The 19,783-nt window shown below is 38.4% G+C and overlaps 1 protein-coding gene across 1 annotated transcript; it reads right to left on the reverse strand.

Annotated features, from left to right (window-relative positions):
• Positions 1-423: 423 nt before the first annotated feature.
• ZNF658 (zinc finger protein 658) lies at positions 424-19,173 on the reverse strand. The gene is given in 8 exon segments (XM_016214331.2): positions 424-1,935; positions 1,937-4,856; positions 12,430-12,525; positions 13,028-13,154; positions 16,655-16,713; positions 18,976-19,010; positions 19,012-19,065; positions 19,067-19,173. Coding segments are annotated over 8 exon segments (3,417 nt in total). The 3' UTR covers positions 424-1,916.
• Positions 19,174-19,783: the final 610 nt, after the last annotated feature.

Raw genomic sequence — 19,783 nt, forward strand, 5'->3', positions numbered from 1 at the left:
AGGGCAGAAATCAACTAGTTTGCAATGCTGCAGTATAAGCAAGCATCATGGGATTGGGAAAAGATCCTATACAGGATGCTCAGGCTACATGCATACAAGAGAGCTAAGACAGCTTGCTTTGTAATTACTCAGTGCAAAATTAACCACTACAATGGTATAAAATGAAGACCAAAAGAGCATGTAAGAATCAACACCCACCACACACACACACAGAATCCTTGAGAAACCTTATGGCTCTAGGAAAACAGGGCCAGACCAATATTCAAACATACCAGACAGGCCAAAATCTAACAGCATCAAGCTGAGGGAAGCCAACAGAAGGGGCACATAGACTGTCACTCAAAAAAGAGAAAAGGTCCAGACCAGGTTTGGCTACTGCCTTCTCTTGTTACATAGACTCACAGATGTACCACATAACTCAGAGACTGGTCACAAACATTTATTGTGGTGTCCACAAAATTCAAGTTATTCTTCTATCTTTAAAATATCCACAGTGAGTTTGTGCATAGGTAAATATTTTCTTACATATTTTCTATAAAACTTAATATTACATATAAAACATGTTTTAGTATATCAGTTCCAGGTGAAGATTTTACCAATTCTGAAACTGATACATTTTCTTAGAAAAAAATTATCTGATGCAAACTCAATGTGTTAAAAATGTCACTTATCAAAATATAAAATTTTAATCTAATCTTAATTATTCGATGTTTAATGAAGTTCACTTGGAAGTAAAGGCTTTTGTGTTTTCCCTGAGATTTCTCTCATTTTTAATGAGGTTATCTGATCATTCAGGATACTGACAGAAGTTGCCTTCCTCATGTGAAGTCTCTAACGTACAATGACAAGTTGAATTCTGATAGGTCTTCTGACATTTATTATATTTACAGGGTTTGTGAACCCTGAAAGGCAAAAAGGCACTAAGAAGGGCTCCTGGTGGCTAACTCTGCTAAAATAAAAGCAGAGCCTAGCAGCCATTTCTGCACAGAGGACTCATTGTAAATGCACTTCATGGAGAAGCCTCTGCATTAAACTGCCTGCCATCTGAGCCAACCCCTATAAATATTTCCTGGAACCCTATTTCAACTAATAGGATTGAGGCTTTCTCCATCCAACTAAAGCAGCTCTATTCTGACCAATCAGGACAGTGCCTTTGGACCAATCAAACTGAGGATTTGTATTCCTCATTTGCATGAGGACAGACCAATCAGGGACCAGGGTGGGGACTTCTATCCATCCATACAGGGACAATGTCTCTGGTCCCAGAGCAGACCAAAGCTGCCTAGCAGAAGAGAGTCCTGCCCCCAGGGTGACCTAGCCCCAGGGCAGCCTCACAGCTGTGCTGGTTTCACAACCATGCTGTACCACTATTAACACTGAGTCAAGTTTCCTTCCCCACTGCACCCCAAACTGGATTCATGTCAGTGCTGAATTGGCACCAATGACCCAGGGTTAAAAGGTTTCACCCCATTCTAACATAATTGGCTAAACTATATGCATTTAACCAATAAACCAAAATCTTTAAGAGCTCAACACAGTACAAACTTAATTTCTGCTTTAGGAAAAAAATAACGGGAAGATCTGTTAATGGGAAATTGTTTCACCATTATTCAGAATCTAACTTCTTTCACATTGTACTCTATGTTCAATTCACAGCACACAAGTCTGCCATGGAAATTTCTCCATTCCAGTACAACAAAGAACAGGAAGGATGTAAGGTGACTTTTTAAGGTCAAACTTTGCTGAAATGTACTAGCATCATAATTCATGACCAGCCCCACCCAAATGAAGGACAGATTGGGAAATTTAGACAAGCTTGTGCCTATTAGAAAAGGAAATAGTTAAAGCAAACAATTTGTCAGTCTATGTGACATGACCTACTCCATTATGTGTTGTCTAATAAGTCATGAGTTTCTTCAGGACTTCCCAAATTCATGGAAGGTTTTTCTCTCTGGTGTGCATTCTGTTATAATGGACTCGAAGAGCTGCCTTACGAACAAAAGTTTTCTCACATTCATTACATTCATATGGTTTCTCCCCTGTGTGAATTCTCTGGTGTACTCTGAGAGTTGAATTTTGGGCAAAAGCTTTCCCACATTCATTACATTCATAGGGTTTCTCCCCTGTATGAATTCTCTGATGTGCACTAAGGTGTGATTTTTGGAAGAAAGTTTTCTCACATTCATTACATTCATAGGCTTTTACACCTGAATGAATTCTCTGATGTACTCTGAGGGTTGAATTATGGGCAAAAGGTTTTCCACATATATTACATTCATAGGGTTTCTCCTCTGTATGAATTCTCTGATGTGCACTAACATATGACTTTTGGGAGAAAGTTTTCCCACACTCATTACATTCATAGGGTTTCTCCCCTGTGTGTGTCCTCAGATGTGCTCTGAGGTGTGAGGTCTTGGAGAAAGATTTCCCACATTCATTACATTCATAGGGTTTCTCTCCTGTGTGAATTCTCTGATGTGCCCTGAGGGCTGAATTATCAGCAAAAGTTTTCCCACATTCATTACATTCATAAGGTTTCTCCCCTGTGTGAATTCTCTGATGTGCACAGAGGTGTGTCTTCTGGGAAAAAGTTTTCCCACATTCATTACATTCATAGGGTTTCTCTCCTGTGTGAATTCTTTGATGGACTATGAGTGCTGCTTTATAGCCAAAGGTTTTCCCACATTCGTTACATTCATAAGGCTTTTCCCCTTTGTGAATTCTCTCGTGTCCACGGAGGTATGATTTCTGGGAGAAGGTTTTCCCACATTCATTACATCCATAGGGTTTCTCACCTGTATGAGTTCTCTGATGTGTACTAAGGTGTGTCTTCTGGGAAAAAGTCTTCCCACATTCATTACATTCATAGGGTTTCTCTCCTGTGTGAATTCTTTGATGGACTATGAGGTCTGCTTTATAGACAAAGGTTTTCCCACATTCTTTACATTCATAAGGCTTTTCTCCTTTGTGAATTCTCTCATGTCCACTAAAGTACGACTTCTTGGAGAAAGTTTTCCCACATTGATTACATCCATAGGGTTTCTCACCTGTATGAATTCTCTGATGTGTACTGAGGTGTGTCTTCTGGGAAAAAGTTTTCCCACATTCATTACATTCATAAAGTTTCTCCCCAGTATGAATTCTCTGATGTACTCTGAGGGCTGAATTACGGGCGAAGGACCTCCCACATTCATTACATCCATAGGGTTTCTCCCCTGTGTGAATTCTCTGATGTGTTCTGAGGGTTGAATTATCAGCAAAGGTTTTCCCACATTCATTACATTCATAAGGTTTCTCCCCTGTATGAATTCTCTGATGTGAACTGAGGTGTGTCTTGTTAGAGAAAGATTTCCCACATGCAATACATTCATAGGGTTTTCTGACTCTGTGAATTCTCTGATGTGCTCTAAGATGCGACATCTTGGAGAAAGTTTTCCCACATTCAATACACTCATAGAGTTTCTCCTCTGCATGAATTTTCTGATGTTTTCTGAGCTCTGTCATCCTGGAGAATGATTTCCCATATTCATTACTTTGATAGAGTTTAATCTGTTTGTGTGTTCTCTGTTGTACTAAGAGGGCAGCCGTCTTATAAGATTTCCCACATCCATTGTTATCATAAGGTTTCTCCTTTGCGTGAATTGTCAGATGTTCACTGAGGTTTGACATTTGACAGAAAGTTTTCTCACATTCATTATACTCATAGAGACTGACCCCCATATGAGTTCCAGGAAAATGAATAGTGTGTGAATTTGAACAAAACAATTTCCCACATTCCTTACACTCGTAAGTTTTCTCCTCTGAGTAGTCCCTCTGATGCTTATTGAGGTGTACTTTCTGGTAAAAGAACTTCCTGAATTCATTACTTTCAAATGACTTCTCTTCTGTGTTACTTTCCTGATGTATACTGAGGAGTGAGTTTTGATGTAAGGATTCCCCATGTTTATCATATCGGTAGAATTTCTCTTCTGTCTGAGTTCTCTGATGTATTTTAAGCTCTAAGTCCTGGTAGGAGGCACTTGTACATCCATTTAAAACACAGACCTTATCTCCAGTTTTTGTCTTCTGATGTACTAGATGGGCTGAGCTTTGGGTCAAGTTTCCTTCACACTTACTGCTTTCAAAAGCACCATGCCTTGTAACAGTTCTCTGAGGCTGAATGAGGGGTAAATTCCTATTGAAGTTATTTCCACTTTCATTACACTGACAGTGTGTCATAGCCATGTGAACTTTATTGTATTCCACAATGGTGGCTCTGTCACAGGATCTCCCACGTTCATTAAGATCAAAGCATTTCTCTCTTGTGCCAGTTCCCATGTGGGTAAATAGAGATGCCTTATCACAGCTTTTCCTAAATACATCATCCTTACAGGATTCCTCTCCTGTTAGAGAACTCTTAACTGTAACACAGACCATAGTTTTATCACGTAAAATTTTTCCAAATTCATTACATGCAAAAGGTTGCTCCAGAGTTTGAAATTTCTGATGATCTTTCGTATGACTGAGAGCATTCACATTTTTATTATATTTGTAAGACCTCTCTCCAGTATGAGTTTTCTCATGTTTAATACCAAGCTGCAACTTTTCACATAAATTCATGTAATCAACCTTCTTTTTTGAATAGTTCCTATCACTAATAATTAAGTCAGAAACAAGTGGGAAATTCATTCTACCTGATTCACATTTACTGGGCATTTTTCCTGAAAAATTTGGAGTTATATCCGGATTAACTGGTTTTCCTAAAATTTTCTGCCTTTCTTTACTCAATGGCTTGTTATCAATTAATAGTACTTGCCACAGAGGTTTCTCTTGTTTTTCCTGTTTCCCCACAATGTGGACATCAACTTGGTAATATCCTAAAATGAGAAAAATTGAAAACACATTATGAATCTTACATTTCTTATTGTGAGGAGCTTATAATCATGTTTTTTTATGCTTTGTACTGTTCCTGGTCATGTTTCCGAAGATTAATAATTCATGCACACATACAGAAACACAAGACACTCTTTCTCTCTCTGCTCATCCAAGTTGTTTAAAAAACAGGATTATTTCCAGTGCTAGCCAAAATGGAGAAGCCCCAATGTTCCAGGTACAACCTCTTGCAATTAAAAATCCCTAGGGAAAAAAATTAACATACAAATGAAGATGCTACAAAATAAAAAGAAGATAGACTTTTGAGACTTAAACAATGACATGGTAGAAAATTCCCAAATTTTCTTTCTGCTTCCCGTTTATCTTATATGGGGTGCTGGATTGCTGGAGAAGCCTGCAATCCAAAGTAAACAATAGACAGAGACAAAAGAGTTCCAACAAAAATGTATAGCTTCTAGTAAAAGGTCTGAGAAAAAGGTGGTCTGGCTGAACGGAAAAACTTTTTGACAATATCCACTATACTCAGCCACCTCACTCCTCCCCCCAAAAAAGAAACACTTCCCTGTGGTTCTACCACAGATGTAAAGCATTTTCACACTCTTGCAAAATTTTCCTCCATGAGCCAAACGAAGAGTTCATAGGAAAGATCATGAAGAATTCTGAGAAATTTCCACTCCTAAGATATTCTGGGAGATGGCAGCAGCAACCACTGTCAAAATTCCACCTGAAACCACATTTCTATCTTCTCTTTAAAAGTTGGGTGGGCAATGGCAACAAACCTGTTGGTTCAGGGCACCAGTGGACAACTCATAGCAAGCAGGAGGAAAAAAAAAAAAGGTAAACAAAAAAGTATAGAAAAAGGAGGGGAGGTGGCAAGAATACATGGTAGATCCAATATTACAGCTAGAAGAAATGAAGCAACACTTCCAAAAAGCATACCCTCAAAACCCAAAGACACAAATACACTAAAAAAGAGCTGAATTCACATTATCACCAAATGCACACGAGCGTTCATCAAGACAGGCCACATTATGAGCTGTAAGACAAATCTTTACGAATATTTTTAAAATCACAGAGTATGATCTCAAGCCATAGGAAAATTATACTAGAAATTAGTAACACACAATTATATTGAAAAATTATATATATGTGTGTATATATATATTTGTACACTAATATGCTTCTAATTAAAACATGGGTCACAAAGGACGTCTCACAAAAATTAAAGTATTTTAAAATGAATGAAAACAAAAATTGGTTCAAAACAGAAATTTGTGGGATGAAGCTAAAGTAGTACTGAGAAATCCATAGCTTAAAATTTATATTAGCATAAAAAAAGCCTCCAACCAGTTACCCAAGCTTCCATTTAAAAATGACACAAAGAGCCCTGGATGGATGGCTCAGTTGGTTGGAGCATCGTCCTGTACACCAAAAGGTTGCAGGCTTGATTGCCAGTCAGGGCACATATACCTAGGTTAGGGGTTCAGTCCCCAGTCAGGGCACATATGGAAGGCAACTGATCAATGTTTCTTTCTCTCTCTCTCTCTCTCCCTCTTTGTCTCTTCTTCTCTCTCTCAAATCAATGAACGTATCCTTCAGTAAGGATTAAAAAAAACTACGCAAAGAAAAGTTAAATCTAAAGGAAGAAGAAAATAATAAAGGTTAGCAAATACAAAAACTGAAAACAGAGAAAAATCAAACCAAAGCTTAGTTCTTTAAAAATATTTTTTTTAAGTGATAAAAACCAACCAAGGAAAAACAAGAAGATATGTTATCAATATCAGAAATAAACTCAAGAGGGGATATAACGACAGATACAGCAAACATTAAAGAAATAATAAAAGAATATTGAGATAACCTCTATGTCCATAAATTTAACATTTTACATGAAATGGACAAATTTCTTAAAAACAAAAAACTACCAAACTCACTCATGAAGGATGAAAAAATCCCAAAAAGATCTACTTAAGAAATGCGGTAAAAAAATATGTAGCTCAGAAAAAACAGCTCCAGGACCAGACGGTGTTAACTAGTGAATTCTACCAAACATTAAAAGAAGAAATAATACCTATTTTATGTAATCTTTTCAAGAAAATACAATATGTAGAAATATTTCCTGAATCATTTTGGGGTCTGTTTCATCCTCAAAGCAAAACCAAACCAAGTCAGTTCAAGGAAAGAAACCTACAGGCCAATATCCCTCATGACATAAATATAAAAATACTAAAATACTGTAGCTAAAGGAACACGGCAATATATAAAAATAATCAGGACCAAGTGGAATTCATCTCAAGAATGCAAACTGTTGCCAATAGTCAAAAATCAACCAATGTAATCCATCATATTAATTGTCTAAAAAGTTAATATCACACAACCACATCAATTAAGGTAAAATATTTCACTAAATTCAAAATCCAATCATTAACCTAATAAGACAAATCTACAAAAAGCCTCTAGCTAACATCACACTTAATAGAGACTGAATGCTTTAACCCTAAGATTGGGAAAAAGAAAGAGGTGTTTACTCTCAAAAGTAGTAAAAGATGTTAGTAAAAAGTGTTTATTTCTATTCAAGGTTGTAATGAAAATTCCAACCTAATGCAATAAGGCAAGAATAAAAATGATACAAAGTCTACACAGAAAAATCAAAAAAAGGTCTTTTAAAAACCTCCATTAACTAATAAGTGTTTTCAGCAAAGGCAAACTACAAAGCAAATATGCAAAAGTGAGTAATATACCAATAATGACAACTGAAATTTGAAATTAGATATACAACATAATTTACCATAGTACTAACACACACACAAAACACACACACACACGCACACACACCCCAGAAACAAAAATAAACAAAAAAAACTGTATGCTGAAAACTACTGATGAAATAAATCCTAAATAAACGGAGAGGTAAATGTTATTTAGGGATTAGAATACACTATATTATTAAAATGTTAATTCTCTTCAATTTGATCTATAGATTTAATGCAATTCAAGCTGAAATGTCAGCATGCTTTTTTATAAATATCAAGAAGCTCATGTTAAAATTCATATAGAAAGTTGATGAACTCACACTACCTGATTTCAACAATAAGCTACTATAATATAGTAGAGGAATGAAAAATAGACACCACAGAAATATACAATCAAATATATATACATATACAGAAATATGCAAATATGTACTCATCTCTTTTTCTAAAATCATTCAAGTACTACTGAATGGAGAAGTAATAATCTCTTCAATATATGGTACTAGAATAACTGAATACCTTTTTCAAAAATTTAAACACGACATATACCTCATGCTTTCTATAAAAATTAACACCAACTGGATCACAAAGTCCAAAATGTGAAATTTAAAAATTTCTAGAAAAAAAAAATCCCAGGAATAAATCTGTGTTAGAGTTCTGATGTTTCTAGACAGGACAACAAAAGCATGGTCCTGACAGAAAATTAAAGAATGGACTTTATCAAAATTAATGTTCAATTTTAACCAGCCTCCTCTGAAACCATGCCAACAGAAGAATGGAGTGCAGCTTCAGTACTGCTAAGTGGGGAAAGAAGTCCCGGTAACCCATGAAACCTCTGTCAACATCCCAGGGAGTTGGAAGACAAAGCTGCTACATTAACACCTGGCAGGGGTGAGATCTGGCCCCCACTAGCCTTCTGTAATAGTAACCACCCTGTTATTTTATCAGGTGCCAATGCCCCGTGTTCATCTTCATTCTTCTTTCCATCTTTCAGAATCTGAATATATGTGTGTGTGTATATAGACTATATATGTATATACATATACACACACATATATATGTATGTATGTATATATTTAACTGTACTTAAAGAGTGAAGTAGAAAGGAATATATTTACTCCATCTTTCCCCTGGTTAATGCTTTTTATTATTTTATTTCATTTTTTTAAATATATCTTTATTGATTTCAGAGAGAGGAAAGGAGAGGGAGAGAGAGATAGAAACATCAATGATGAGAGAGTCATTGATCAAGCCCACAACCTGGGCATGTGCCCTGACAGGGAATCGAACCCCGATCGCCTGGATCCCAGGTCGACACTCAACCGCTGAGCCACACCCGGCCAGGCTGGTTAATGCTTTTTATATCTTATTCCTTCCTTCCCTAACCACAGTCATGAGCATGTTTTCCTTATCATACAGAATATTTCTTTTGCTTTGAAAATCAGGTCTTTAAGCGAACTGAATCCTATTTTTTGTTCCCCACTGTTCTGTGGGGATAGTGCCATCTGTTAAAGACCAACTGTCTATAAAGCAAGTTTTTTCTTGAGCTTTCTTTTCTGTTTCATTAATTTGTTAAACTCTCTCACCCCCAGCTGCATATTATTTAACTACTCAGACCTTTCCATATATACTTGATATCTGGTAGAGCAAGTCCTCCCATATCAATCTTTTTCTCAATGGGATTTAGTTTGATATTAAGTCTTTACAAAAATATTTCCATGTGCATTTTTATATAAAATTTCACTATCTTTCCATTTTTTCTGTTAGTATTAGCTAGCTTCATCCATTTATTTGTTTTTTATCCTAAGAAACATTCTACGATTTCTGTTTTCCAGTTTATTAATTTTAATTCACTTTTAAATTCTTCTTTCATTAGTTATTGTTCTTGCTTAATTTATTAATATAAATATGAGACCACAAATTTACCTCTACATTAGCTACATCCTAAGGTTTCTAGTATGCACATTTTTATTATTTTATAAATGTCATGCAATTTTGGATTTCTTTTTATACATTGCTTAAAAGAATTTTTAAAATTCCCTAATCAAGGGTTTTATTAACTCATTTTATCATTAACTTCTAGATTTATCAAACAATGTTGAGAATGCCATTTGTGGTGATACTACCTTGCTGGATTTATTGGTGCTCTTTTTGACTGAAACTGTATTTTCACTATCTTATTATTATCCTATGGGAACCTGAAAGGCTTGTCCTTTGATTTCAGCATACACACACACACACACATATGGTTCACTTTAATCAAGTATCACTTATACCCTCTGTAGGCATACTTATTTGGTGTCCACAGTATTTATTATTTAATCAGATGAGGTCCAGCAGGTCCTCAAAAAACTTCCTTCCATTAAATGTCATTTCATTATAACATTGATTCCCCGCCAGGACCACTGTCTATGTGGAATTAACATGTTCTCCCCATGTCTGTGTGGTTCGCTTGGGGTAATCTAGTTTCCTGTCACATCCCAAGACATGCATGTTAGGCGAACTGGCGTGTCCACATGGCCAATTTGAGTGAGTGTGATGTGTAAGAGTGCACCCTGTGGTGGCATCCCACCTTGAGCCCTGAGCTGCCTTGATAGGCTCCAATCGCCTGCAACAATAAACTGGAAAAAGAGGGTTGGAAAACAGTGATTAATTTTTCCTAAGTGTATGTATAGCTCACATATCAATGTTTAAAATTTTAAGTGTTTTAGATCTTTATTTAGAAATTTGGTGATGTTTTTGCTGTGGGAACTTATGTCAATTAGCCTATGATTAAAGGTGGTTTCATTTTAGGTCATTACACTTAAAGTCAGTTTCCAAGCACCTATCGACAATGTTAAGTAAAGACTTGCTGTATACTATGATCTCCTAATCCAAGTGAACTTTAAGTTCTTAAAAATCTACTTTGTGCTTTATGACTGTTGATATCACATTATTTAGAGCAGTCAAATGCTTAAAGATTTACTTTAACCTGTGCTCTTGTGATAGAGGGCCTTCTTTTAAGTTTATGAATTTATTGTCTACATTGAAACCTGAATAATAAATTAAACCCTAAATTATATTATTCTTGAGTCAGCATTTTTATTACAACCTTTCTAAGATATTTATTTAAGGGTATCTTTTTTAGCCAATCAGTATGATCCAATCCTTTACATTTAGAGACTGGGAAATATGCTTGATTGAAACTCTGTCAGCCTTTATGTTACACTACCTGTCTAAATGGCTTCACAACAAAAACTTTCAGTGAAAAAATTTACTTAAGATGATTTTACTTTTTTTGCTTGAGGAACTATACTGAAACTATAACTTCTGAAATTCCTAGAATTATTTATTAGTTTACACAAAGGCCAATAAGCACATGGAAAGATGGTTGGCAACATTAGTGATAAGAGAAACTATTATGGACTAAATTGCATCCACCCCATATTCCCAATTCAGTTTGAAGCCTTAACCCTCAATGTAACTGTATTTAGAGATAAAATCTTTAGGAAGGTAATCAAGATTAAATGAAGTCATAAAGGTGAGGCCCTAACTCTACAGAACTAGTGTCCTTATAAAAATAGGAGGAGACATCAGAGCTCTCTCTCTCTCCATAGGTGCAGAGGAAAGGCCATGGTGAGGACACAATGAGAAAATGCTCATCTGCAAGCCAGGAAGAGTGGCCTCACCAAAAATCAACCCTGCTGCCACCTTGATCTTGGACTTTCAGCCTCCAGAATGATGAGAAATAAATTTCTGTTATTTAAACCACCCAGGCTATGATATTTGTTATGTCAGCCCAGCTGACTAATACAGAAATGCAAATCAAAACCTCAATGATATAGCACTTCACATTCACTAGGATGGCTACAATCAAAAAGTCAAGTAGTAAGTGCAGTGAAGATGTGGAAGAATCAGAACTCTCAAATGCTGTCACTAGGAATGTAAAATGGTATAGCCCCTTTGGAAAACAGTCTAGCAGTTCCACAGACCTACCCTATAACCCAGCAATTCCACTCCTATCTATACACTCAAGAGAAATAAACGCGTATGTCCAAGCAAAAAGTTGTAAATGAATGATTATACTAGCATTACTCAGTAATAGCCAAAAAGTAGAATCTTGCCCGGCCAATGGCGCAGTGGTTGAGAGTTGACCCATGAAACAAGAGGTCACTGGTTCGATTCCCGGTCAGGTCACATGCCCAGGTTTTGGCCTTGATCCCTGGTAGGCGGTGTGCAGGAGGCAGCCGATCAATGTTTCTTTCTCATCGATGTTTCTAGATGCTTCTCTCTCTCTTATCCCTCTCCCTTCCTTCTCTCTAAAAAACAAAGTTATGAGTCCTAAATGTCTACTGACTGGTGAATGAACAAACAAATGTGGTATCTCTAACGAAATATTATTCTTTCCCTAAACAGAATGAAATACTAATATATGCTATAATATGCACCTTGTAATGCAAAGTGAAAAAAACCAGTCACAAAAGAATGCATAATGTGTGAATCTGTTTATACAAAATGTCCAGAAGAGCCAAATCCATCAAGACAGAAAGCAGCTTAGTGGTTGCTAGGGCTGGATGGGCCAGAGGATAGGGAGGTAATAGCTAAATGGTATGGGGTTTCTCTCAAGAAGTGAAGACCGCTGACAGTGGTGTTTACATATAACTATGATATAATAAAAGCCACTGAATTGTATACTTTAAATGGGTGAACTGTATGATACACGAATTATATCTCAATAAAGCTGTTTAAAAGGAAAAACAACTTTTAAAAGTGTTTCCCTTTAAGGTCTAATTACCCCAAGAGTTTCCTTCTGTCTGTGCTCACTCACCTGGGGACCTCTGGTTTAGGAATTCTTCCTCTAAGGACCAGGGCTCTTCACCTTGCTCCAACTTGAAGATCACCTGGGGTTTGGTAATGCAATACCCTGTGAACAATTGAGGGTATATATAGAACAGATCCATAGGCTTTTTAGTTTCTGAAGGTGGAGAAAGATACAACAGCAAGAACAAAATAGAAGTACCCATTTGCAGTTTTTAATGGGAAAGTAATGACACAAACATTGTTTCTATTTCTCTAAAGGTTTCAGTTACTTAGGCCTTCTAATCAAAAGCCTAAACATTAATCTCTATAAAGGGTCCATGTGTTTTTGGTAATTTAAAAAAGAGAGAACCCGGCTGGGCGTGGCTTAACAGTTGAGCGTCGACCTAGGATCCAGGAGATCGGGGTTCGATTTTCGGTCGGGGCACAAGCCCAGGTTGCGGGCTCCTTGATCCCCAGCAGGGGGAGTGCAGGAGGCAGCCAATCAATGATTCTCATCATTGATGTTCCTCCCTCTCCCTTCCTCTCTTTGAGATCAATAAAGACATATTTAAAAAAAAAAAAGAGGAGTGTATTCTAGAGGGAGTCCCAGGGGAAGGTCTGCTCACCCATGGAGACAAGATGGCTGTAGTTCTCCATCATCACCTCTCTGTACAGGGTCCTCTGAGCAGGACCCATGTACTGCCACTCATCCCTGGTGAACTCCACAGTCACGTCTTCAAATGACACTGATCCCTGTAGTAACATATTTTGTTCAAAAGTTTAGAATTATGTGACAAAGAAAATACCTCTGAGAACTACTGTTTTCCTATTTACTCTTAAGGCTGTCTTAATTTTAACCTAATTTAACTGTGGAGTTACTCAATTAGTTAAAAAGGTTTTTAATGTACCATAACTCATTTATATTTATGAATTACAGTTTGGGTTTTTTGTTTGTTTTTTTGTTAATCCTCACTTGAGGCTACTTGAGGATATTTTTTCCATTGATTTCTTAGAGTGGAGGGAGGGAGGGAGAGGGGAAGAGAGAGGAGAGGAAGAGGGAAAGAGGGAATGAGGGAAAGGGAGGGGGGAGAAGGAAGAGAGAGAGAAACATCGATGTGAGAGAGACATAGATTGGATGCCTGCCGCACATGCCCAGACTGGGGCAGGGGATGGAACCTGAAACCCAGATACATGCCCTTGACCAGGAATTGAATCCTCGACCCTTGGTGCACGGGCCAACGCTCTAACCACTGAGCCAAACCAGGAAGGGCAAATTATAGTTTTTTAAGACCAAAAAAAAATCCAAAGTAAAGCAACTTCCTACAACTTTTCTTCTACATCCCAAGGGATTATCCTGGGTATCCTAGAGAATTCTAGGATGTTCAAGCCTCCTTGGACAGCATTACCAAAAATAATGGGAGCCAAGGAAGAGATACATGTAAGCTATGGAGATATCATACATGATTAAGCTTATGTATAAATAAATGTATAAAGATATATAAATCTAGAGCTCATGAAAAGCAAAGAACAACCTACCAAGGAGTTGGAATCACAGAGACCAGTATAAGAGAAGACAACCTACACTGAAGTAACAGCAATGGCTATAAGGATCGGGATAGAATCACAGATCGGAAGCAACAACCAGTCTGATAACTACTTTCTCATGTAGCTACCCAGTCTAGCAACATGAGCTGCTTCTTGAATGCTGGTGCCAAATATTGATTTGGGACACAAAAAGAAAAAAATGTGCCACAAGTTCTAACGTGACAGATCTGTTCATGTTGCTACTGAAGGGTCTATGGAATATAAAGCTGGAACTGTCCCTTAAACCAGTATAACATGGTTTTAGAACAAAGAAAGAAGGTCTTGGATGAAGATAAGCATTAAGGAGTTACTAGCAATTTGGGTGGTAACTGAAGAGGCAGTCAGACAGCAACTGGAGCATGTAGGAATTGAGCAAAGAAAAGTACCAAAAACAGCATCTGAGGAACTGTGAATATTAAAGAGATTGGCAGAGCCCTGCCCAGTGTGGCTCAGTGGTTAGAGCATCAGCCCTTGCACCAAAGGGTCGAAGGTTCAATTCTCAGTCAAGGGTATGTACCTGGGTTGCAGGTTCAATCCTCAGCCGGGACGGGTGTGGAAGGCAACCGATCAATGGGTCTCCCTCACATTGGTGTTACGCTCTCTCTCTCTCCGCCTCCCTACTTCCTCTTCTCCCTAAAAATCAATGGAAAAAATATCCTCACATGAGGATTAACAAATAAAAATAATAATAAATAAAGAGGCTGGCAGAAAAAGTACAGGCAACAAAGTCAGAGAACTTTTTAAAAGTAATAATAGAACTATGAGAGAACAGTCTTGGAAAATGAAAAAAGGAAATTTCCACAACAAGACTTCAAAGGGGCCGGAGGGCGAAGTGGAGAGTTGCTATTTAGGGAACATAATGTTTCACTTGTGAAAACCATTAAGTTCTAGAGATCTGCTATACAACACTGTGCCTCTACTTAACAATACTGAATTGTATGCATAAAAATTTGTTGAGAGATCTTACCACAATTAAAAAATACAAAGGGAAGTTGATTAAGAGATAAGAGGACAGAAACAAGTCCCCCCCCGCCACTGTTATGTATACAATTTTATGTTCATTCATGTCTTCATTACTGAGTGAATACCTCCTCTGTGAAGCTCAGTACTAGTAGCTGGGAACTAAAACAAATGAGTAAAAGAACACGAACACTTCTCATTAAATTTAATCTAAAAGAAATAAAGAAAATTTAACTATATTTTTCAAACTAAAAATTCAGTAAGAAAAGTGGCTTTTTTCATTTTTGCCAATCTTTACTATCTGGCTTAATAAAAATCAGCTGGATTTTTTTTTTTTAATTAAGCTAACAAGTGATTTAGGTAAAAATGTTGAAGTAGGGATCCCAGAAAATTCTCTCCTCCACTAAAGCAATGAAAAAAATGGCAAAAATTATAGAAGTTAACAAAGGCAATCTGTGGAAATATATAAGAAAAACAGCTGAATCACAGCAAGAACAATGATACTGTGTCCTCTTAATTTACCCTGTTCCTATCCCTCTGTCTCCAACTCTGTAGTAGTTTGAGAACCAACAGTCTGCAACCAGCAGCCTGGCAACTATAAGAAGGTTGGAGTTCCATCAAAATCTCACTCCCGTGCCCAGCTGGCGTGGCTATGGTTGTTGTCCTATCAACCAGGAGGTTATGGTTCGATTCCTGGTCAGGGCACATGCTCAAGTTGTGGGCTAGATCCCCAGTCGGGGGCGTGCAGGAAGCAGCGGATCAATGATGACTCTCTCCTCACTGATGTTTCAGTTCTCTCTCTCCCTCTCCTTTCCTCTCTCTGAAATCAATAAAGACATGTTTAAAAAAAGAACCAAAAAAAAAACCTCACTCCCAGAAAACTGTCATCATTTGGTCTGTTTGGTGGTTCTCTGAAAGACCCCGCTTACAAGGATGTCTTTATTTGAGCTAACTTGGAGCTTACATAGTGTGAATAACCTATCCTCAGAGGCACTGTCAAAACATTTAAAATGATTTGTTTAACTTAGGTGCTGTATAACAGCAGCGGCAAACAATGGCCAATCAAAAAGCTTAAAAGAATATGCTGGGTAATGAAATGTCAATAAAGATTATGAAAAGCTCCTATGTAGTCCTGAGAATCTAGAAGGCCACATACATGCATAAATACTTGAAATACATATTTATGCAGAGTAATTTTGAGGCTATTCAGTTGATTCTTCAGAAAAATGCCTTAATTCAACCCCTGTGTTTGAGTTTCTGAAAATTAGTATTGATTGAGTTTACATATAGCACTAAGTCTTCTATTGACAAGTAGAGGCAACATTCTACATTATTTTAGGGTTATATTACTAGAAAGCTGTTAACTAAATCACCTCCTTGAAAACAAAGATATTTTTTATCTTCAATTATCTTTACATTCTATGGGGAATGTTTGCTTTACCTTCTCACCAATGTCAGCCTTTAAAGAAGTATTGTCTGACACTCTAATACAGATATCAGAACCCTCAGAAATAAATTTGGTAAATTTATAATATCAGAGGATCTGTATATATCCACATGCCAACTTTGTTCGGCTATTCATTTGTATTTCTGTATCTTCTCTGAATAAGTTTGATCTATTTGTATCTCTAGTTTCCCATGTTAACATAAAGACACTTAAGCCCTTATAAAATCCTCTAAAATAAATAGGTATTAAAAACTGAACTCACCTGAGCTATGTTCATTTTCTGCTGCTCCTGCAAGAAGGTAAAAACTGTTGAGTGTTCAGCTGGAAAGGAAGAAACAGAAATAGGGTCATCAGAAACCTGGTCTGCCTTACAATTCCTATATTCATCTGCCTAAAAATCTCATAGCACCAGGTGGAGAAAGGGCTTCCTTATGGGATACTGTCCCTTTGACATTCCTGAGAAGGAGCAGGAAGAACCACAGAAGTAGCACCACCTGAATAAGTGCACCTCTGAGGTGATCAGGTGGGCTTAATCTTGCATTTCCACTGAGGAAGGTAAACTGCTTTTTGTCAATGAATTAACACTTTATGCCCCCTTCTAAAACAAAAAAATATTTAAATAAGTACACAAAACAAAGGATTAGTTAAATAAATTCAGGTACACCAGAGGTGAAACCCTCTACCTTCATTAAAACTAATGTCAAAAAACTACTCAGGCTGGATTGTTAATCAAGTTCTTGTCTTTACACTTTGAGTTAGAGTTTCCCCAGAAAACTCTGAAATAAGGATGGGATACTTCATGTAAAAAATATATTCTTAAATTTTTTGTTCTAAATTGGTTGCAGTTTCTAAAAAAGACCTTTTGCTAAGATATTTATAGTACTTAGTTGTGTGAGTAAACAGTACTGTACTGCTGCTGTTTGGTTCTGCCCTGGGTGACTGTACAAAAATCATTCATTTTGGACCAATATTTTTGGGCTTCCAAAAGTGTCCAATATAGAAAACCCTCCTACTAGCATTTTGTTATCTATGTTCAGGAAAGAGGGAGCATCTGCATAATTCTAGATGCCATGTGTAGTGATAGCCATGGTGTGAGAGCAGCTCAGAATCTAGAGTGGGGCAGAATAAAGGAAACCTGGCGTTCAGGTTTTCGTCAGCTCTGGCTGGTTACACCTTCCCTGGACACCTGTCCTCACCAGCCATCCACTGAACTGCCTTTTCCTGTGCAGCCTGACAGTCACCTGTCCCTCCCAATACCAGATTCCCACCTTCTGCAAGTTGGTCCACAGTTTCCACTGTCACACAATCAGTGATGGCTTTTTGATGTCACAACATCACCAAGTCTGACTCATGCTATACAGGTATGAAGACCTGCTTCTAGTGGAGCAAATCAAGATCTGCTCCTTTCTAGAAACTTCTACCTCTGCTCTGAAGCTCTGGTGAGGGGTCTGTCAGAATAGCTGTTTTTCCAAGTGGCAGCTGTTTCTGGGTCTCCCTTTTCTGACGTCAAAGAGTTACTTTGCTCCAGAGGGACTGGGACCTGAGCCTGAGAAACAAATTCACTTTATCTGAAACCTTCCTTTAACATTCTAAACCTGACCCTTTTGAAATTCACTAAAAATGTACTATCCAGTACAGGAGCCATTGGCTGCATGCAACTACTGCACCTGAAGTGTGGCTACTGACACAAGTTAAAATCACATTTTGACTGTACTGAATTAAATCAGTAAAATTAACTTTACCTCCTTTTCTTTTTACTATTACTACTGAAAATTTTAAAATGACATTTTTATATTATATTTGCACTATCTTCCTACTGGCCAGCACTTCATTAGATTACTAGACTGGGCCTGTGAGGATGGAGGCAGCCTGGACACTGCAGGAAGGTGCAAGAGCCTCAGTCTGACCCGGGGGCTCTGGAGAAAGCCCACAAATCCCAGGCGTATTTACCAAGTGGTGAGATTCTGTCCACATTCACTTCACAGTCGTGTCTCTGGGAATTTGGGGACAGGCTACTCTGCGAAGTGCTCCAGAGGTTGTAACTCTGGGTTTGGGGCAGGGAGGATTCTTAGGAAGACAGGGAGTAAAATCTTTATTTGCATCCTACCTCTCTCAACGACCAGCTTGCGCCCTGAGGTATATCATTGCACCCCCCGGAAAGTCCTTTCACTTTTTAAAATGCATGTTCAAACCGACAAGTAGGCTTGTTGTCAGCGCTGAGAGAAGCAAAAGGAGGGAACAAAGTGGCTTCTGAGAGACGTTTACACAGCGATTACACAGCATCTGATAAAACATTTTGCAGATGACACCTTATTTAATTCTCAGGATAACTGCACCAACTACTGTTAGCAGCCTCTTGTTCATCGTGACTGTTAGGAAGGTGCATTCGCCTCCCCCCTGCAGTCCCCACCCCAGGCCGCCCGGCACCTTCTCCGGCCAAGGGCTCTGCCCCACCAGCGCTGCGGGAGCCGGCCGGGGGACGAGGCACGCACGCGGGCCGGGGGAGGGGGAGGGGCGCGGGAGGGCGGGCCCGCCTGCACGTGCCCGGGCCTTCCAGCCCCCGCGCCCCAGACTCGAGCCTACCTGACCCGCAGGCGCTCAGCGCCCTCACCCCGGGCGCAGCCTCTGCTCCGGCACAAACCCAGCGCGTCTCTCTCTCGCTCCAGAGGGCGGCGGGCGAGAGGGGGCGGGGCTAGTGCGCACATGCGCAGACTGTGCGCGGAAGACCCGTTCCCAGGGGGCTGCGCGGTAGGCCCACACATTCGAGACTACATTTCCCATGAAACCTTGAGACCAAAGGAAGTGATTTTTGAAGTATTTCCGCTTTATTAGCCAATTGGGCCTGACCCCTGAAGCCGCAGAGGTTTGGGGTTAGACTTTAGGTCCCGACAACACGTTGCGAAGTGCTGCACTTGATGGGATCTGGTTTGGAAAGACAACAGCTGCAAGGGACAACAATTTGGGAAACATAACTATGAACTAGATATTAGAAATATTAAGGAAAATTACCATTACCTTGGTTTTTGTGATAATACAGGGGCGGGCAAAAGTAGATTAATAATAAATACAATAATTAATAATAAAACAAGAATAAACTCTGTTTCCAGTACTCACCACTGTAAACCGATTTTTGCCTAGCCTATATTGGGACAACGTAGGAAAATGTTATTTTTTAAAGATACAGATAAATTTACAATTTAAAAAATCATATATTTATAATTTACTTTTAAAAATTAAGCAAAACAATTAGAGAAATCAAATATGTTAAAGGTTAAGAATCATTAAATCTGTGTAGTATGGCCCTAGCCGGTTTGGCTCAGTGGTTGTAGCATTGGTTGGGGAACCGAAGGGTCTCAGGTTTGATTCTGTCAAGGGCACTGCCTTGGTTGCA

Source organism: Miniopterus natalensis, chromosome 12 (genome assembly GCF_054644295.1).
Source record: "Miniopterus natalensis isolate mMinNat1 chromosome 12, mMinNat1.hap1, whole genome shotgun sequence".
Classification (NCBI taxonomy): Eukaryota; Metazoa; Chordata; class Mammalia; order Chiroptera; family Miniopteridae; genus Miniopterus; species Miniopterus natalensis.